This window comes from Sceloporus occidentalis, unplaced genomic scaffold, assembly GCF_023333645.1.
Source record: "Sceloporus occidentalis isolate IW3139 unplaced genomic scaffold, rSceOcc1.0.p SCAF_34, whole genome shotgun sequence".
NCBI lineage: Eukaryota > Metazoa > Chordata > Lepidosauria > Squamata > Phrynosomatidae > Sceloporus > Sceloporus occidentalis.
This window is the reverse complement of record NW_028317014.1, coordinates 3,777,900-3,799,131: the sequence shown is the minus strand read 5'-3', so window position 1 is coordinate 3,799,131 and position 21,232 is coordinate 3,777,900. Positions and strand designations below refer to the sequence as shown.

Here is a 21,232-nt window from a genome sequence, read left to right as displayed (position 1 = left end):
TGCTTGCAGGTTTTGTGTGTCTGAAGCTGTCACGGTGATATGAATTTGTTCCATGTGTTTTCTCTTTAACTTGCAAAAAATAAAGAATTACTAAGATGAATAATGCAGTTTATTAAAAAGTTTATTTTCACCAAATATTTACAGTATTAACAGCAGATATTCTTACAACATATTACTTAATGAAATCTTCTACTCGACTGCTCTAGAGTGGTGATGTAGTATGTTTAAGACCTTGCACCCCCCCAACCCCTAAAAGCTAAAACCAATTACAAATCAGTAAATTTTTTTTTTCTTAGAGGAATCATCTTACTCAATGCTCCATACTAGGATGTATAAGCCGATTATGTCTCAATGCCTATTTTTCTTCCTTCCCTTTGGTCTTTCTGTAAACCATCTCCCGGAAGCTGGATAAGATCTTGTTTTCCCGTTTGCTCCTCTCCTCTTGGTTGAAGGAAGCCAAGGCTCTCTTTTCATCTGCGCTATAAATCTGGTTCTCCTTACGCAGACGCACAGCCTCCATACGTCGATGTCTAAACAGAAATACATCATTTAGCTTTTTATAAATTTGAAAGTGGAAACACATTTAACGTCCTGCTTAAAATCTCATATAGAATTTGTTTGAAAATGTTTCACTAACTTACGTTTAAATATGTTAAGACTCATGTACTTGTATTACAGAGATTCACCAGTCTGCCCATATTCTAGATCAAAGACTTCAAAAGCCAGAGGTTGGCATCTAATACATACCTGCTACCACTCATCACATAGCCAGACTTCTCAAATGATGCAATCTCGTCACTGGTTAAACCAATTTCTCCTCTTCTTGGGATACGCTTTCCAGCCTTCACATACTCTGCCATGGCTGCACCTTCACCAGGCAACAGAGCATGTCCGTAGCTTTAAGAGGGAGAAATGTTTTAACGCACACAGGTAATGTAAGTACAATTGAAGGGTAGTTCTGTTTTACAAATGATTTAAGCGGAGTCTGAATCGTCACTGCGTGCTCTAGTAAATACATTGAGCAATGGTAAATTATGAAAAAAACATTAAAATCAGCTTCAGGGAGAAGGTGCAATGATTTTGTACAAACAGGAGTGTGTAAGAACAAAACATATGCATTGAATCATGGCTGATTTTATTTGGGTCCCTGTGTATACAGCAACGTTATTAGAAAACTCTACCGTGAAAAGTTCTACCGTGTACCACGTATCCAGCAGCTTGAAAATGTATTTCAATGATTTTTTTTTATGATATAAAAAAAACTGTGTGGTGCAGTCACCATAACAACAGACGCCACTTTGACCACAATTGCGATGTATGCATAACCTTCACTAATCAATAGGCTACTTACTTTAGGGGTTTATCATCTTGTGATAGGTGTGTAATTGGAGCCTCAGGACCCACAAAACCAGAGTCATCTGCGTCAATTTCTGTGAGGCACACAAACAGAAAACATTTACTCTAAAACAGTAAACCGTATGGTGTAGATGAAATATTCTTGTGTACAAGAGACAAACTAAATAAGTGCAAGTCAGTCTTTTTGGCATGGACCCCAAAACCCCACATGCAAAGTAAGGCATGTCAGAAAATGACACTTAGATGTGCAAGTAGGTTGTTCATTTAAGACATTTTGGAATTGAAAAAAAACACCACACGTTAATTGCCCCAACAGGCATTGGCCAAGTGAACTGTCTCAAGACACAGATTTATCAAAAGAAGGTTGCCCAATTCCAATGCATACTTTTTCTTTCAACCCATTCTCCCCCTTCCTCCATCTGTTCATCACTGGATTCTTCACTGCTTGATTCGCTGGTTTCTTTTCTCGTCTTCTTGCTTTTCTTCTTCTTAGATTTCTTTCTGTAATGAAGATAATGTTTTGATAATGAGTTGTGTTTTGGCAACTTTTAACCAATAAAATGTACAGCGAAGAACCTGATTTAAATAGTCGCTTACTTTCTGTGCTTTTTCTTCCTTTTCTTTGATTTCTTTTTACTATCTTCATCTACAAAACGAGATGTTTAGGATATAAATGGTCAAAACATTTTTTTCTACATTTAAAAACGGGAAAAAACCCACCAGATACCTGGTAAACCTCATGAAAGATATTTGTATATCGTAAATTATAAACTCCACATTTATTTTAACGTTATTATATGTTACGAAGAAGGATTCTGTAAGAAGGACTAAGTTGACTCTCTATAGTTCAGGTACCAATATGCTAAAACTATGACAGATCAGAAAATTAGAAAAACAAGTACACAGACTGGTTGGCATACAGGAGAACATAACTATCACACAACTGAAATCTCATTTTAATATTAACAAAACAAACAGCCGAACAAGCGCTAATAACTTACCACTGTTTTCTGACTCGGTGGAGCTGTCGCTATCTTCTGAGTGTTTTCTGTGCTTCTTTTTGGATGATTTCTTCTTTTTTTTCTTTTTCTTCTTCCTTTCTACAAGATGACAAAAATAAGTTGATGTGTTTAATATACCGTATTTGCTCGATTATAAGACGAGGTTTTTTTCAGAGCAAATGCTCTGAAAAATACCCCTCGTCTTCTAATCGGGGTCGTCTTCTAATCAGACCTCAAATAGAGGTCTGATTATGAGACTAAGATCCAGATCCCCCGCACCGCTGCAGGGGACCTGGATCCTCCTGTCTCCCCCCCCCGCCCCACTTACCGGTGCTTCCTGCTGTATTGCCGGGGCAGCGGGTTGACGTCTACACGATCCGCGTAGACAACGTCCGCTGCAGCGGGAAGGAGGTGTGGCTAGCAGCGGGGGTTGTCTGCGTCCGTCGCGGATACCTTCCCCGACTGTCAGAGATCAGAGTTCCCCGCACCGGTGCGACAGCCGGGGAAGGTATCCGCGACGGACGCAGACAAACCCCCGCTGCCAACTCCACCTCCTTCCGGCTGCAGTGGAAGGAGACGTCAACCCACTGCCCCGGCAATACAGCAGGAAATTGGAAGTGTGTGTGTATGCGTGTGTGCGTTAAATGGGGGCATAGGGCATTTCTGGAATGCCTTATACCCCTATATGCCACTCTGGCACTTAGGGGGTTAAAAGGCATATTATGGGGCAGAGTGGCATATAGGGAGGTATAAGGCATTTCAGGAGGCAGAGTGCTCTATTAAATGCCCCCTTAACGCCACTCTGCCTCCTGAAATGCCTTATACCTCCCTATATGCCACTCTGCCCCATAATATGCCTTTTAACCCCCTAAGTGCCAGAGTGGCATATAGGGGTATAAGGCATTTCTGGAGGCAGAGTGGCACATAGGGGGGTCAAAAGACATACCATGGGGCACAGTGGCATATAGAGGGTTAAAAGGCATATCATGGGCCACAGTGCCATATTGGTGTGGCAAGCCTGGGGGCAGATGTGCGTAACTGGGGGACAGGTTGGAAAATACAAGGAAATAAAAACAAAAAAAAATATTTTTCTCAATCATAGCTTTTATTTAAAAAAATAGTTTACATGAATTAACATTTACTGGTAAAACTTTTTTCTTTTAGGGTCGTCTTATATTCAGGTTTTTCTTTTTTTCCTAAGTTAATATTCAGATTTTGGGGGGTCGTCTTATAATCGAACTAATACGGTATATTATATATATACACACACACACACACACACACACAGTGTGATCCTGCACTCACACAATGTACCACGTCCTTGCAAACAGCACGGTCCTCTAGGGCACAGGCGTCCAACCTGCAGCCCTCCAGCTGCTGCAGGACTACATCTCCAGGGGCTGGCTGAGGAAGATAGGAGATGTAGTCCTGCAGCAGCTGGAGGGCTGCAGGTTGGACGCCCCTGCTCTAGGGTATTAAAAGGCACAGACTTTGTGAATTAATGGTAAGCCACTGCTTACTGGATAATCCACCAGTAAACATAAGCATAAATCCCAGAATTCCTAGAAACAAAATTCTAGCTCATCTAAACTCTAACATAGATGTCCCTAATACTCAGGGTCTAAACTTTACAAAACGCAGGCCTCACCAACTTTTTAGTAGTCGCTTTGTTGCATAGTAATCCTTGCTGCTTCCAGGCAGACTTTATCTCAGTCACTGCAGCTAACTACTTGCCCAAAGTAACCTTCACCTCTATACAAGTGACATTGTGCTTTTTTTTTTTTTAAATTGTAATTCCAGAAAATAACCAGTCATGGTTTGTGACTTTTGAAATGTATGTCCTATACAGGCCCACCCATACAGAATACATGTTAGAATACTTAAGTACTTTAATATGCATTTAATACTTTCTGAAAAAATAACAATTAACCTTCCTAAAATGCCGAAGCTACAAAGTAAAGCTCCAACAACTAAAATGACATTTTAATACTGTCCATTAGACATTAACTATTGATAGATCTGTTTCCATAAAACAATCATTTTACCTTCTGGAGAGGAATCTGAACTGCTGCTCTGTTTGGCTTTTTCCTCCTCTTCCACAGGAGTGTGTTCATCGGAGCTTCATTTTAGAAGAATGAAAATGATAGCTTGTTATAAAACAGTTGTTTTGCTCAATAATTGTTTATTACTAGATAAAGTGGAGAAGAACATACTCAGGTTCCGGAACTTTTGGTGAAAGACCCCAAACTTCTGGGGCTCCAAGCTCTCCGATCCTCTCTCGCTCATTTAAACGTCTGAAAAAATTAAAAATGAAATCTTTTTAAAATGGGAAGCAGATTAGAGAACCAAATTGCCCAACTATATGGTATAAGGAAAACCTTACTGGGTCAGTAATTTATTTTTGAGAAGGTGACACATGATAAAGACCATGGCAACACGCCAACATGGCCAGGCCATGTCTACTGGCACATTGAGGCAGGTCTTCTCAAAAATACATACCACACAGTTACATTTATTTTATTTCTACAGTTACAAAACCAAAATTGTTTACATAACAGAATAGAAATTAACTTATTAATTAAAGCAGGGCTTAACGAATTACCTACAAAAAACAAGGCACTGAGAAACACTCAGGGCAGTTTCTTTCAGTGGCTGCACCATAACACTCACATCTGTCCAGCACCCTAAAAAAAGGAAATGACGCTAATTCCTAGCTAAACGTAGAAATGAAAGCGAGAAATTCTAATTTTAATAAAGCAATAATTATACAGGAAGAAACACAAACTGAGCCAGTACCATCAAGTTAAGAGGACGCAGAACAAGACGGACTACCAAAGATAACCAGCCCTCATTCAAAAACTCGTATTTACCCTCATATTCTACCGCAACAGACAAAAAGGGAGGATGACCACGTATGTCATTGTTTGTTGAGTTTTAATATTCCTGCCCAGCACATGTAAAGTGCTGCTCTACCGGAAGTAGATGCATGCCATCACAGCTGGGACTCAGCATAATGAGAAGTACGTGTGTCCTAGCAACACAATGGCTGGTGCGGTAAGAATGTGTGTAGGAGAAAGATGGAGGAGAAGAAGAAGAGGTCGGTGATGAGCATAATATTTTGAAGTATTGGCTGCCATTAAAGGGAGTGAGCCAAGGAGTTACAAGCGCAGAATCCCCACAGACATGGAAATGGCTCCATACCTCGCGATAAAGGCTTCCTGTCTTTGCCTCAGCATCTCCTCTTTTTCCTTCTCGTAGTAATCATCCCTTTGCTTTACGTGGTTAGGTCTGCTTGAGGAAACCCGGTCCCTGGAACGGCTCCGGCGGTGACCATTTGCATGGGCCCGCTCGCGAGATCTGGATCTCCGTGGTTGCTTATCTGGAGATCTGTTGACAGTCCCGTAGCGCTTCCTCCTTGGAGAAGCACTGGAGCTCCGGCTCCTCGGACGATAAACCGGCGGCATGCTTTACACCATCCCCTACTCAACTATCTACCAACAAGCTAACCGGAAGTTGTATACCTAGAAACCCATAGAAAGCGACGCACTTTTTTGTCGTAATAAAGTAACATCCTGTATATATCACGTGCTAACTTGAAAACGTGGCGGCCATCATTGTTACTGGCACACTTAAGCACGCAGGGAAGAGTAGAACTGTAAAGCCGAATGAATGCACAGTACATCCGCCAAAACCAGAGGGGGCATCGCAGACACACATTGTTCAGTCTTATTCTCCTCTAAATAAGGTCCCGGAAACTGTAATATATATCTATATATATAGATATATGACAATGGTTTTATGAATATATATATTTATATAAATATATACTTATTTCTGACAAACTGTAACCCCTTAGTCCCACAACTAATGATGGTAATATAACATTGCTAATGTTATGTGAAGATACAATCCAACTGTAATATGCACTTTAATGTATATGATAACTGCACCCCGCAGATAGATGGGGGGTGTTAATCGTTTCCCCACCTGAGGTGATATACATAAGGCCAGTCAGCTCTAGCGCTGGCACTGAATAGCAGCCAATCAGCGGCAAGGATTGTCGGACCCCAAAAAAGGTGGGGAGCTGCTGCTACTTCCTATGGCTTGGACAGTATTTTTGTATCCTTTGAAAGAATGCACGTTACGCTCTCATAAAGTACCGTAGTATACCGTACGTTGTTACTCGGCGAGGCTATCTGGGTCTTTGCTATCTCCTAAAAGCCACTTCAGCATTTCGGAGCAAGCCAGAAAAACCTGTTTCCTTCCTCTGATTTCAGATTAAATAATAATGAAAAATCTATAAAACCAGCACATTTTAAGGGAGCACGCGGTGCAGAGCTTCACTATAAAAAGAAAATAAAATAGCGATCCAACATTGAACAAGTAAGCAAAGACCACAGCGGAAGAGTAGACTCCCAAAGAGTATAGGAATGTTTTATAAGTAACAGATCAGCGGACCATTAGCACTTAAAGTTGTAAAAATGTGCTGTTTTTATGAATTTTATGTTCCCTAATAATACTGTAAAGATGCCGCTGTTGTGGTTGATGTGATTAATTGACCCAAACACCTTTAACGTTATTTATTGGTGTATATAGCACCGTCATATTCCACAACACCGTACAACAGATAAACGGAGATAACTAGCCGCGAATCTGGCAAAAAAAGTTTATATCACAGATCCATGGAAATGGGAAGTAAGAGCAATCACGGAAATGACAATGAGAACAGATTTTTTTTTTTATAGCAGTGACTGAAGGGTCATAAAAGCATATAGGAGTCGGGCGAGACAGACACCTCTCACTGAGTGCGAAGTCATTTGGCCTCATGAGCAAAAGATACAACTTGCTCTCATGGAGACATTTGGAGACGTTAAAGAGATTAGGGGTGAGTGACATAAATATAGCGATCAGCGGGATAATTGCCGCTGGGAAAGTAGTATAAGGCAGATTCGGGTCTGTCACGGTGTGTTAATATAGAATAAATGTAACAAACCGAGATGAGGGTTTAGAATATATTAAGCAACGATACAGAAACTGCAGCGAGACGTGCAAGGCGTTCACGGTAATTTTTAGAGAGATGTTCTGCACAAGAGGTGTTTTGTTTCCAAGAACGAACCAGGATGTTGCATAATAGACCGATACTTGCATCAGGAGATGAGTGTTTGTGCCGCATGCGCAGTTTGTATTTTTGCCCGCTTTTCATTTGCCGAAAAGTGCCAGGTTGGCGCATGCGTACTAGTACGGCCTGCGCGTTCGCGTCTATGGCGAATCATCCCGTTCCTTTGCTCGTCCGTCGGAAGTGCATGCGCATTGGTGAGTGTTCGCTTGAAGATAGTAGAGTGGCGAGTGTCTACTAAATTACCGCAGCTGTGAAATAAAATGTCACTCAGTTAAACATATAGAATATTCACTTTGGAAATAGATGCCATTTGTGGTAATGCCATTTGTGGTAACGTTGTCAGATAGCGGTGTAGTTTGCAGTTCCGGGTTACACAGGATGATCTGCACCTGTACGGAAACCAGCTGATGGAGACTCCGAGTAAACACCGAGTCTAAACAAATAAATGCTTTGATTTAATGCATATCTAGTAAGTAAATTGGGGCTTGGGCTTTAAATAGGTTTTGGGTGAATGCCCCTCTAGTGTCATCAGGGGGCATCATCTGTATTTTTGTTGAGTTCTTTACCAACCCTTGATTATATATTTATGTATGTATGTATGTGTGATATATATATATATATATATATATATATATATATATATATATATCTCCTGGCACACAGACTGTGGAGGAAATGCTAGTGGTCTGTGTTAGGGGGAAGCTTGTCCTTGGCCTGTTTAATACCTCTGTTTGCTCCATTTGCTGCGATTGTCCCTGACCAGCGTCTGGGTTCTCGTGATGGGAGTTGTATGATACAGCAGCTGTTAAGGTAGTGACATGCAGTTTCTGGCCATGACCTTCGCTGAGAACCCATATACAACACAATAACCCAAATCTATGTATTGTGTGCCCTAATACAGATATCTGATCTGTCGGGGAGTACGGGACTACAGACGTCCCCATACCCTAAGACAGCGTGTATGACCACTGGCTATATACCTGTAGCTGTTATCCTGGTGACAGTCCAGATCCTATAGAGCCTCGCCATCCCAAGGCTCATCTCCTGATGTACGTCATCGGGCGCACCAGGCAAGCAAAACGTGTGTGGTAGCTGCTATCCAGCAGACGGCACACGCATGTCATGGGCAGTATGTAATGGGACAGCTTCCAACAAGGAACGTGAATAGAAACAATCACATTAATTGTGAGAATAGTCATTTAGAGTCTCTGCTTCCACAGTTCTACCTGTGAGGTGGGTTTCAAATGCGTATACATTTTGTGTGTTTTTGTTCGTCTGTAAACACGGTTAGTAAGTGTATGGAGCTATAATTCTGCTTTAGAGGATCATGGCTAGGAACTTCAGCAACGTTATTATAATATCCCATATATCTTTTTCATTTCTAAACTTTTGCTTTTTCACGAAGCTGTTTCACTGTTTTTGGCCGTACCGGTAAACGCTGTTTCCTTCCTCTGATTCCAAATTAAAGAAAAAAACCTTTAACGCTAAAGCGTCAACTTAATCTTAAATTATTTTTAACCAGGATGCTTCTAAAAGGCAATAATACGTGGTGTTAATTCTGCCAGGTTTTAGCTGTGTTAATCAGTGTCAGATTTAGAAGAAATAATGAAGCACACTTTCCGCTTTAGGAGCGTGTTACGTTATGTAATTGGCAAAAAGTACGTCCTAGTGCTGTAAAGCCTATAAGCGTTTTAGGCGCGGGGCGGTTGAAAGCTCGATGTGTTGTGGTACCTTCTGCGTGGCAGCTGTGCGGTAGATCAGTACAGTGTCCTAGCAGCCTGTTTCGGTGTTCCCTTGAAGGCTCTTATTTTCCCTTTGTGTTTATTCCAGGACAAAGTGGTGATGGACAACAAAGGGTTCCGCCGTTCCAGCCTTAATAGTTTCGACAGCAGTACGAGCGATGAGGATATGGTTGAGATCACTGAAGCCACCCTTGATTTCACCACATCTGATGATGTACCTCCTATAGACAAAGAGATGGTTTCAGGTAACCGGGAGGCACCTTGTGATGCTTCTTCAGAGCATGAAGCTCAAATAACTGTTTCCATAACACTCATGTAAAGCAGGCTTCTAATTCTTACATATAGTCCTTTACAGTTCTAAATACTGATACCAGCAGTGTGCTCGTCGTTTTACCACCTTGGTACATTTCTAAACATGTGGCATCTTGTAAATCTGGTACAAACCACCAGTTCATCTGTGACCCTTTTCTGCCGGCTTGTCATATAGAGCTTGTTAAAAGTAATTATTTTTTTTTTACACAATATTAATGGTTTTTTTTATCTATATGTAGAGTAGGTGATCTCCAGAAGCTAGGTGGAATGTCATCCTGCCGGTTCCTTGGCCAGGAGACTGCGGAACCAGTGGAAGCCAGTCGTATAAAATATGTTCAACTAGGTCACAAAAGCACAAATGTCGTTAGGGTACACAGTAAATGTTAATCGCGTCATTGCGTATTTTAGGCAGGCATCTGAATTCAGACTTGTGTTTACTTGATCCAGCCGAGGCAATTAATAAACCAACTATAGCGAATGGCGCTAGAATGGTTAATTACCCTTCAGTAGTAACAGTATTAACTCTAAAGCGAAATCATGGGCCCCTACTCACAGCACGAAAACACAATAATAAAAATGTTTTGCACAACTCCTTAAATACCTACACGTTCATGTATAAGATACGTAAAATATATACTTACAAGTACTAACTACATCTGCATGGGCATTTTTAAGGTATTGTACAAAACATTTTTATATTATAACGGTTTGTTAAATGTTGTTAAAACAATTCTGCCTTTTTAATGTTTTCTCCATTTCAGTTTATTTTAATGCAATTGCGTAGAATAGAATAGTAGATGCTAATTAATGGCGGTTTTGAGAATCGAGTAGCTGTTTCGACAGATAAACATTATAGGGGCAATAGATTTGTATTATATGACGTAATAAACTTGGCTCTCCAGCCTCCAATGGTCTACTGCGCCCATTATTCTCCAGTTTATATGGTGTAACAAGACAGCCAGAGGACACAGTTTGACTACTCCTGACGTAAAGTCCAATACAAGTCTTGCTCGATTTATCTTTCCGACAACTGAAAAGGACGGTTTACTGTCCCCAAGGCCACTTGTAAAGAATACATATTAAAGTACTCTGATTTCTTAAATATGCAATTTTATATAAAAAAACTAAGTTGTTACCTGATCTAGAGGAGGCTGCCCTGCGACAGCAGCCATCTCCTCTAATGCATCTGATTGGCTGCTTGAAGCTGGCAGAGAAGTGCTCGCATTAAATTCAATGGCCGTGCTTTCTGCGCATGCACACTGAGCTCTGAACAGACTCCTGTCCCCCAGCTTTCTCTGAGCTTGTGTTGGAGTTGACTGGAGGTGAGTATATCCCTTGCAGGGAGATTTATCCTGCACTGTGTTTAGTGGAGGGTTGGGAGAGGGGCAAATGCGTATGGGTCCACGTAGCTATCAGATGCATTCACAGGCAATCATTAAACAATGATACGTTCTGCTGACCACTGTTGCGTTTCTGCTGGTGAATAAGTAACATATAACCAGACCATTACCAGTGACTGCAGTGCTTCAAGAATTCATCTCTTTAACCTACAACAAGACAAAGAAGCTGCCCCTCTTAGGGTCACTTATGGCTACCATAAATGTAATGACTCAATCCCTTCTATCAAAATGTACTCTCGTTATATGAGCGGATCAAGGAAAATGGGAAGAGGCAGCTTTCACAGGCAATCGGATAGTAAATCTGCTCTAAAATCAAAGGGTTGTGAATGCAACAAGAAAAAGGAGGCGGGCAAGACAAAGACCTTTGGTCAAGCAGGAAATCACTTGGCCTTGTGAGATAAAGTTTGCTCTTGTGCTCATTTAGAGACCTCACAGGGATTAGAGGTGAGTGAAAAAACATGTTGGAGCAATCAGCGGGAGTTTATAAACAGTTTATTACAGAGCAGTATATATGGTCCAGGGGAGGGAGGCAGAAGCCACATAAACCAAGGTCATATGACTATATATATATATATATATATATATATATATATATATATATATATATATATATAGCTGGAGACATACTTTCAGTGGCGTCTTGTGAACACAGTAAGGGCACACAAAGAATTTAGTATTTTCTTGTGAAAAAGTAAAATAATTGCAGTCTGATTTTTCGGCTCCCTTCACTATTCATTATGAAGCCAGCTGGCAAGTTTCTCCAGCAATAAGATTTGAATGGCCCTGTGGACTGTGGACCTTCATAATCTATAATGAAGCCAAAGACTTGAAATTGCCCTCCTGCAAACTCTCATGCCCACTTTCTCTTTGGAGAGTAAACACCCTTATTAGACTGTTTGCGTAAACAATGGAATGGCTCGTTGTTAATCACCCAGCCGGACTTTGTTAGAACTGCTTAATGTGGTGTTTGAGCAGGAAAGCCACCTGAAATATGACACGACTGTCAAAAATGGCAGCCTCGAGGTCTGCCGATTACGAAATATACTGGAACAACTTTTTTTTGTTAATAGTAACCGACATTACTACAAAAAGCTGAGTATTTTATGTTTAATGAGAATTTTGTTTGCAGGGCACATCCCTCCTTTAATGAACTTTTAAATATGGAATTGGCGGAAGCTGGTAGCAAATGTGCAGGTTGTAGATTGTATTGATAGTGTTGCAAATATTCAAAATGATTGAAACAAAGAAATAATAAATATTTCGGTTGTGCTATTATTTGTTTCTAAATATTTTTCTTTAATATGCAAACTTTATTTTTTCCACAATTTTATTTATTAACGGAAAGCAGAATGACTATGATGTAGTCTGGTGTAACGCAGACATGTATAAGTAAAGAGTATATACTACTGAAGAGTATTGAAAGTATCTTCATTGTCAGAAAATGAACCATTCTGTATATGGATTGCTCTCTTTAGGTAATTTGGTACAATTAGCTACAAATCGGCTACTGAACCCAAAATGCATAATACGCCATATGTTTGTTTATTGTAGATATTTTTTTTCCTGCAGGGTTTGCATCATATAATGGAGATGGAGTAAACGGGTCAAATAAAGTCATGGACTTCCTAGACGTACCTGGTGTGGGTACATATGAGGACTTTAACACAATAGACTGGATGAGGGAGAAGTCAAGAGACAGAGACAGGCACAGAGAAGTGAGTGTCCAATAAACTATCCTTTTTTTATGTAATCGCCTTTAATAATAATTCATTCATAGACTTTGAGGTTTATTCGTGATACCTAAAGTTGGCAGGAGAGTCGCGGTTTCAGCTCCTCTACTTCATTGTACGTAATGAAGCGCGAACGCCAGTGAGCTCCTGCCGTTGGATGATCTGGGCTGGCTCTGGATAATGTATTGTCCGGTCAGTCGGATGTCTCCTTCCGCATTGGATTATTCATAATGCAAGGTAAACATCCCTTTAACGCTGGAGACACTTGATAATAATATTTGCTCTTCATAACGCAGTGAGCATTAAAACCACAACTCCCATGCAAACTCTTCTGCCTCCTTCGGTGAATGGACCTCATTCATACGTAATTCATGTGAAATCCCTTGTTCCTTAACCATTACATTTTCTGAATCGGTAGCAGTGACTATTACAGTGAAATGCTTTTTTCCCCCTTTGTTTTATCCCATGGCAACACTTGCTATAAGTAAAATATGCCTTTGCTACATTATTCACTTTTTTGTTTTAAAGGGTCAGCTTATTTTGACCAGCTATAAATTATTAAATATTCTAAAATATTGCACCAAATACATTTATTTTACCGTATTTCTAAGCCACCTTCTAAATTGGCTTTCCTCAATAAACACTAGCCAAGATTTTAATTTTTTTGATAAAGGCTGACTTTTTTTTGGTGTGGACTACAACTCCCGCCACCCTTAGCCAGGTGCGAGTGCACGCGGGATGCAAAAAGGGCGCTTTACTTTTTAACATTTATATTTTCTTATTCTTCTCTTTTTTTAGTGATAGAGGAAACGATAATAACACTGCTGTAGTCTACTAGAAACCAAAAGATATGCGGTGCAGATCTTTATTTCTTGAATTGATTAGTCCAGTTACAGCAAAATATAATGAAGGCTGTTCTTGTCTGACTTTCCCCATTGCAATATGTGATTTCGCCATTTCCCTTTCTTGTGTATTAAATTGTGGTTTGATCTTTATCTTAGATCCTGAGTAAGAGTAAAGAGTCCACATGGGCCCTCTTACACAGTGTCAGCGACGCTTTCTCTGGATGGATGCTCATGCTGCTAATTGGCCTTTTTGCTGGTAAGCTACTTTAACTAAAATGATCCGTATAGAATAGATCGGCCTCCTCTCTCTCTTACTCAAGTCATGGCTATCTATGGCTGTTGCTATCTCAGGGTAACAGCTATAACTAGGCCAGTACGTAAACCTGTTGGATATATGTTGACAGCGTATTGTCCCATGTGTCCCAGGTTGTTTATATGTAACGGCACTTGCCGAGTGCTGTTGCGTTTAAAATCTGCAGAGGGATCCGTTGCTGTAACAGAGACCCTACAGGAGTGCATACGATTTGTTCTAATTTTCAGGCGTACTTTGGAAGGGGGTTTATTTAAAGCTATATTGGATCCAACAGTGTGGTAAAGATGCAGCCGGCATGGCAGTCGAGGAGCATGGGAAGAACTTAGCAGGTTTTTTACTGAGCCATTTCCTAGACAAGGACTGATGCCTTATTTAGAGCAAAAATGGTTTCATATTTTGTTCATCAGAGAGGAAAAAAGGTGAAAAACGAGTGAGGAGAGAGGGGTTAATAGAAAAGAAGTGATAGAAAGAGAATGGAGACTAGATGGAAGAGAAGAGAGAAAAATTAGGAGAGGTACAAGAAAAAAAGAGGGAGGCCAGAGGAGATAAAGGAAAGAGGGAAGGGAATAGTAGAGGTAAAGGAGGGGGGATGAGTGAGAAGGGGAGAAGAATGAAGGAGAGAGACAGGTGATACACAGCTGCATACTCACTCCAACACACACATATTAACACAGACACACATTTAAACACAAACCCAGTCACTGACTCTCATGCCAACGCTTCTTGGCACACACACACGCTGACACATTGGCGCCACCACCCCCCCTTCGACAGGTTGACACCAACACATGCACACCCCAAAACATCCTGACAAGTTTACACACACGCTGACATGTTGGCACCAAAACACATGCGTGTCACACACACACACACACACTGAGACTCACCTTAACACACATACTCTCACACAACTAGACACATACCCAGGACCAGGTACTAACACTCACACACACCCAGCCCCTCATACTAACACTCACCCACACACACAACATAAACATATGGAGACCATTTGTTGAAGGAGGTTGGTTGTTGGGTCCCTAGATGTGTCACCTTTGTCAAGTAAGAAACTGGAGATCTTTAAAATGCTTTATCAATAGGTTTATGGCAATGAAATAAAAATATGACAACAAATAAGATCTGTATGTTTATGTATAATAAATATATCAATTAATTATAATATAACTTTTTTGGAAATTGTAGGTTCCTTGGCAGGTTTGATTGACATATCCTCTCACTGGATGACAGACCTTAAAGAGGGCATTTGTGTGGAGTGGTTTTGGTTCAATCATGAACAGTGCTGCTGGAAGTCGGACAATGTGACCTTTGAAGACCCAAATAACTGTCCAGAGTGGAGAAGCTGGTCCCAGCTCCTGATCAGCCAGTCTGAGGTGATGTATCCGGTCTTTGTTCGTTGGTGTTTATATATTAGCTGCAAAATAAAATGTTTGTGGATGTGTAAGAAAGGAAAAAAAAAACCCCAAAACTAATTAACAAAAATATTGATCGTGGCCCAATGAAGGAGTGGAAATTCTACAGCAATATGTATACCTTAAGAAAAACAAAATATAAAAGCACTTTGGGTAGAAGCTGCAGCTCTGGCGCTCCCCACCTCTTCCATGGCCCAACGATTCTCACCACTGATTAAAGTGCATGTCTTGTCTGGAGTGTCCGTTAATATTTACAAGGTTTTCTGATAATCATTGGTTAAATTTACATTCCAGATTTCTTTTTCTTCCGACAGGGTGCTTTTCCCTACATCCTGAATTACTTCTTGTATGTGGCGTGGGCTCTTTTTTTCTCGCTCCTCTCTGTGTTGCTGGTTCGTAATTTTGCACCATATGCATGTGGATCCGGAATCCCTGAGGCAAGTACATTAAATGTTTAACTGAGCAACTGCGGGTATTTTCCATTTAGCCCTTTGTGGATTAAGACAGTTTTACATTTCTTTACATTCATTTTCGACAATTTATGTTTACCAGCGGAGATTTTTTAATATAATGTTCAATGATCGATTCAATACTCACTATAATTGTACGATTCCCGAACTGCCCACAATAGCACACAAAAGACTACATGTTTTAAAATAATAAAAGCTGGAAATTAGATTTCATGTGTTGTTTATTACATGAATCTGCATTACTTATATTGCAGATTAAAAGCATTTTAAGTGGATTTATAATCCGTGGTTACCTGGGAAAATGGACACTGATAATTAAGACTATGACCCTGGGGCTGGCTGTGTCTTCTGGCCTCAGCCTGGGGAAGGAAGGTCCTTTGGTCCATGTGGCCTGTTGCTGTGGGAACATCTTGTGCCATCTTTTCACCAAGTACCGCAAGAATGAAGCCAAAAGAAGGGAGGTAAGAAAGGCATATGGGCCAAATCTGAATTTTGTGTCTTTTCATGTCATTGGCTTTTGTACCAGGGATGCTACATGCTATATACAGAGGTCCTGTTATCTGAGAATTGTGTAGCCTCTAAATCTAACTTTGCATCTCGTTTACTCTATTTTGCTTGTAGTTCACTATCCAGGGTTTAAAAATGGGGTGGGAAATTTCAATACTGGCACACACTCAACCCTAAACGCACTCTGCTGCACGTATACTACACTCAACTAAACTGAGACATGGCTTGGTTGATCAAATGACACACGTTAAGACATACACATCACTATCAAACACACACACACACATGCTCCCCATGATATGCCCTCTCACACCCGGTGCAAGCTCTTCCTTCAAAGAGAATAACCTGCTTGGGTAGTTGAAAATTGTTACTGGCTAAATCACATTTCAGTGGTAACGGATATTTACAATCTTTAAAATAACAGGTACTCTCCGCTGCAGCTGCCGCTGGAGTGTCTGTGGCTTTTGGTGCCCCTATCGGAGGAGTTCTTTTCAGTCTGGAGGAGGTAATGCATTTCTCTCTTAATCCGGTGGAAGAGATTGCGAAACAGATTCGATGTGCCTTTCTAAATGTATCGCTCTTGTCATTGTTTTCCCCCCATCCCTGTTTCTAAATATTTCTGTGTTTGTGACAACTTTACACAAAGGTGAAAAACTGCAATAAAATAAATGTTCTATATTTGCTATTTTTTTATACCATCTAATTACTTATCTAAAAAAATGTTTCAAAGGGTTAATCCAAGCAAACAAATTAACTGTCCTATTTCCCATAGGTCAGTTATTACTTCCCACTGAAGACTCTGTGGAGATCATTCTTCGCTGCCCTGGTAGCAGCCTTCACGTTGCGCTCCATCAACCCTTTTGGTAATAGCCGCCTAGTTCTCTTCTATGTTGAATTTCATACACCTTGGCACCTGTTGGAGCTCATCCCATTTATCCTGCTGGGAATTTTCGGGGGACTTTGGGGTGCTTTCTTCATTCGATCCAACATTGCCTGGTGCAGAAGACGAAAGACGACCAAATTGGGTCGGTATCCAGTGATAGAAGTACTTGTTGTCACAGGTATTACAGCTCTCTTGGCTTTTCCCAATGACTATACCCGGATGAGCTCTAGTGAGCTGATATCTGAACTTTTTAATGACTGTAGTTTGCTCGACACATCAAAACTTTGTGATTACAATAATGATTTCAACATCACAAATGGAGGAATCCTCCCTGACCGTTCAGCTGGCAAAGGGGTTTATACAGCTTTGTGGCAGCTCTCTCTTGCACTGATCTTCAAGGCAGTAATCACCATCTTCACTTTTGGAATGAAGGTGAGATCATGGATATTGGGGAGATGGGTGTGATAGAAAGCAAAAGGTAACTGTCTAAAATAGAAGACACTTACCCAACATACCATGCCTGTTTTTCCTGCTAAGACTAAAGCCTTGATCAGTCCTTGGTAAAGTCTTGGATTCAGGATAGCTTTATCCCTCACTGTATTGGCCTCTACCACTTCAACTGTGAGACTAACTTTTCTATGCTATTATATCTGGATGATTTTTTTAAATCTTTGCCGTTTCCTAATTAGTCCTGCATTAGTACCTTTTTGCGCTGAAAATTCAAACAATCTTTATTATTTTGCAATGTGCTAGGTGTTACCAAAGAAATCAGGTATATTTCGGCTACTCAAGCATGCAAGAAATTATTCTTTAATCATGTAAAATGTTGTCTGTTAGCTGTTTGAGCTACATATTAGAGATTGCCGTTAAAGGGACAGTTGAATAGGTATTATAGCTGAGAGGGCCCTGTAAAGTTACATGATATTCCCACTTGCAAATGTATGGGGGACTAATTTAAAGGGCACACTCTGCATATGATGGCTGGAGCGTCCATTTAAGTATTTTTTTTTCTTATTAGCAGTAGTGATTTACATTTTTATGACACTTCTAGTCTTTGGTTAGTGCTGCACAAATGTATTTCAAAATATTTGCCACAGGAATGATCTAATGAACCCAGCTATATAGTGGTTAAGGATATTTCCCTGGGGTCTGCAAACGGTAGGGCTCCTCTTTCTTGCTCCTATTTTGGTGATATCTTTTTATTTATTATTATTATTATATAAATAGGTACCATCTGGACTTTTCATCCCCAGCATGGCTGTGGGTGCCATTATGGGAAGACTCATGGGAGTCAGTGTAGAACAGTTGGCTTTCTACCATCATGACTGGACAATTTTCAAGGGCTGGTGTAACCAAGGAGCGGACTGTGTCACGCCAGGTCTCTACGCGATGGTAGGAGCAGCTGCTTGTTTAGGTAAGCGGAATGAATCAGTCTCCTAGGGTACTATTTCTATGCACTGTTTTGCACGATTGCAAACACAGTTTTACTTTTATGCACATGTTTAGATTATATTATATATATTGCATATTGGTGTCTTCTATGTATTTAGAATGCAATTGCCTAAATGTCTCTGTTGGTGTAATGGGCATATGGTCCAATGCTTTTGTCCATATAGTGTGTGTAATAAATATATATAATTTCATGCATTGTGATTATATTCTGTGTGTTCAAGCTTAATCAGAGCGCTCTGCCTTTTGTCCAGGTGGAGCCACACGGATGACTGTGTCACTGGTTGTCATAATGTTTGAACTGACCGGTGGTCTGGAATATATTGTGCCTTTGATGGCTGCAGCGATGACCAGCAAGTGGGTGGCAGACGCCTTGGGACGTGAGAGCATCTATGATGCGCACATCCGCCTAAATGGATACCCCTTTTTGGAAGCCAAAGAAGAGTTCAGCCACAAGACATTGGCTATGGATGTAATGCGTCCAAGACGCAATGACCCATCGTTAAGTGTCATCACTCAGGACAGCATGAATGTGGGGGATATTGAGGCACTTATCAGTGAAACCACCTACAGTGGCTTTCCAGTAGTGGTTTCCAGAGAATCACAAAGACTAGTGGGCTTTGTCCTCAGACGGGATCTGATCATCTCAATCGGTATGTAGCCAGGAAGAAAAGGCAAAGGTTTTTTGTTTTAATTTTTTTAAGCATGTATGCAGAATGTGCTGTCGTTTTGTCTTCTGTCTAACCAGTTTTTCCATTAAGTAATCTGTAATCTATACAACATTGTATTGACCTTTTGTTTCGTTTAGTGCAGGGTCAGTGCCACCTATAGGCAAAGTAGCCGGCCACGGCCCTTCATTAGAAGCGCGGCCGCGGCCCTTCATCAGAAGCGCGGGCGCGGCCCTTCATTAGAAGCTGCTGTCACTATGGGGAGGAGTGGGAGCGAGTCAGCCAGTTGGGGGGCTTGTGGGGGTGGAGCCAGGGGGCGGCAAAATTATGTTTTACCTAGGGTGGCAAAAATCCTTGCACCAGCCCTGGTTTAGTGAGAATAGTTTCAAAATCAGTTGCCAATTAAGTAAAGCTGTTCGTAACTCTCTTTACGTACCCTAAGGAATTAATTTTGTTTTTTACCATATGATAACCCTGTTTTCTTTGTTTTGAACCCTATTCATAGATAAACTGTAACCATTTTTAAGTTTTGTTTTCAATTTTTCTTTCGTGGGAAGCTGCTCCTGTAAAAAAAACAAAAAAACAAAAAAAAACAAAAAAACCTGAAACATTGTAAAAAATAATTATTTGTAGATGGTAGGCAGTGGAAGTTTTCTTTTTTATTGTATGTTTCTACTGTTAGGGGTACAAGGCATTTGTGGAACATGTGTGAAAGTAGAGGGGTCACTACTTTCCAGCAGCAGATTGGGTCCTGCGGTGTGCCACATGCTGCAAACGTATAAAAGTGTTTGTGTTGTCGCTGGCCTCAAAGTGCCAGGTCTGCTTAGTTATCCCCAGTCTGGCCCTGCTTCCTGCAGTGTCGCCAAATTAATGGGGAATCTGAACTTCTGTTAGGGCATTAATGCTCAAAAAACAAGCACTTTATTCCAAATTTTGTGACATTATTATACTGTGCCCCAAATGTAATAGGATTGGTCACTTTGATGCCCATCTTAGTATTCATTGCTACTTTGTTTCTTTCTATTATCTAAGTATACAGTCTGTATTTCTACTTATTGTGTTTTTTTTTTGTTTTGTTTTTTTTAGAGAGTGCCAGGAAAAAACAGGAGGGCATAGTGAGTGCCTCTCAGATTTACTTCACAGAACACACACCACCTCAGCCACAAAGCTCTCCACCCAGCCTGAAACTTCGCACTATTATGGACCTCAGTCCCTTTACCATCACAGACCAAACGCCAATGGAAATTGTGGTGGACATTTTCCGAAAACTTGGACTACGACAGTGTCTGGTGACGCACAATGGGTGAGCAGAAAAGTCTACAAATGCCTGGCTATGGATCCAAAGCACAATGGAATGGGGCATTGTGTGTAATGTTGTTAGTGGCAAATTGCAGTGTATAATATCACTAGGTCATCCACCCGTCCAGGCTTAACATTCCCCGTCGGCTTTTTTTGTAAGGGAGCAAGAGTATTTTTGTAGGTTTCTTGAGAAAATGACAAACTGCTGCAGGCCATTTTTTGAAGGTATGATCATGGCTAGTCAAAGGAACCATTTTTCCTAGTGGCCATGTTGGCCCAATATAATGACTTTTTATATTAAGGCTTTCACTAATGAGTTTCAAAGGCCAGCTCAGCCATTGTTGGAGAGCATTTCCAATCTTAAAACCAGCAAGTTTTAGTTAGTTAGGTTTAGCAAATGTAGTCCATAATGTTTGACAGTGTGTGCCTTAGTGTAATATGGCTTTCAAATGTGATCATGGTGGTAGTACAGAACAAAAGATTTGACAATTTTGCATTATGACCCTGTTCATGCGTTTTGGTTTTGTAAGATCCCTGTATGTTTGGCTGTCCTGGAAAAATGTACTTTGGAAATGTAAACTTTTTTTGTAAATTACTTGTTATCTCCTTTTGTTTTCCAGGAGATTGCTTGGTATTATAACAAAGAAGGATGTCCTAAAGCACATAGCACAGATGGCCAACCAAGATCCAGACTCGATATTGTTTAACTAA

The 21,232-nt window shown here is 40.6% G+C and overlaps 2 protein-coding genes across 3 annotated transcripts; one reads left to right on the top strand and one right to left on the bottom strand.

Annotated features, from left to right (window-relative positions):
- Window positions 1-355: 355 nt before the first annotated feature.
- LOC149298152 (NKAP-like protein) lies at window positions 356-5,821 on the bottom strand. The gene is made up of 9 exons (XM_089487790.1): window positions 5,559-5,821; window positions 4,571-4,651; window positions 4,403-4,476; window positions 2,388-2,456; window positions 1,954-1,996; window positions 1,742-1,857; window positions 1,352-1,430; window positions 748-897; window positions 356-530 (listed from the first exon to the last, which is right to left on the bottom strand). Exons 1-9 carry the CDS (start codon window positions 5,819-5,821, stop codon window positions 356-358), a joined length of 1,050 nt encoding a protein of 349 aa, XP_089343916.1.
- A 3,497-nt stretch (window positions 5,822-9,318) lies between these two features.
- On the top strand, window positions 9,319-21,232 carry LOC149298151 (H(+)/Cl(-) exchange transporter 5-like). Of its 2 annotated transcripts, none has more exons than XM_089487704.1 (12): window positions 9,319-9,463; window positions 12,500-12,645; window positions 13,662-13,761; window positions 15,019-15,206; window positions 15,560-15,682; window positions 15,970-16,176; window positions 16,647-16,727; window positions 16,995-17,537; window positions 18,333-18,519; window positions 18,809-19,207; window positions 20,309-20,525; window positions 21,142-21,232. In XM_089487704.1, the coding sequence occupies exons 1-12, from the start codon at window positions 9,319-9,321 to the stop codon at window positions 21,230-21,232; spliced, it is 2,427 nt and encodes an 808-aa protein (XP_089343830.1). The 2 variants fall into 2 exon arrangements, with proteins under 2 accessions (XP_089343830.1, XP_089343831.1); XM_089487705.1 differs by having other exon boundaries at window positions 9,419-9,479; window positions 12,488-12,645.

Excerpts from the sequence above, each read along its gene's own strand:
- LOC149298152 (XM_089487790.1), bottom strand. The coding sequence starts at position 5,821 with ATGCCGCCGGTTTATCGTCCGAGGAGCCGGAGCTCCAGTGCTTCTCCA. Across the intron at positions 1,431-1,741 it reads AGAATGGGTTGAAAGAAAAA|AAATTGACGCAGATGACTCT; the intron begins GTATGCATTGGA and ends TGTGCCTCACAG. Across the intron at positions 898-1,351 it reads CAAGATGATAAACCCCTAAA|CTACGGACATGCTCTGTTGC; the intron begins GTAAGTAGCCTA and ends TCCCTCTTAAAG.
- LOC149298151 (XM_089487704.1), top strand. The coding sequence starts at position 9,319 with ATGGACAACAAAGGGTTCCGCCGTTCCAGCCTTAATAGTTTCGACAGC. Across the intron at positions 13,762-15,018 it reads GCTAATTGGCCTTTTTGCTG|GTTCCTTGGCAGGTTTGATT; the intron begins GTAAGCTACTTT and ends TGGAAATTGTAG. Across the intron at positions 16,177-16,646 it reads ATGAAGCCAAAAGAAGGGAG|GTACTCTCCGCTGCAGCTGC; the intron begins GTAAGAAAGGCA and ends TTAAAATAACAG.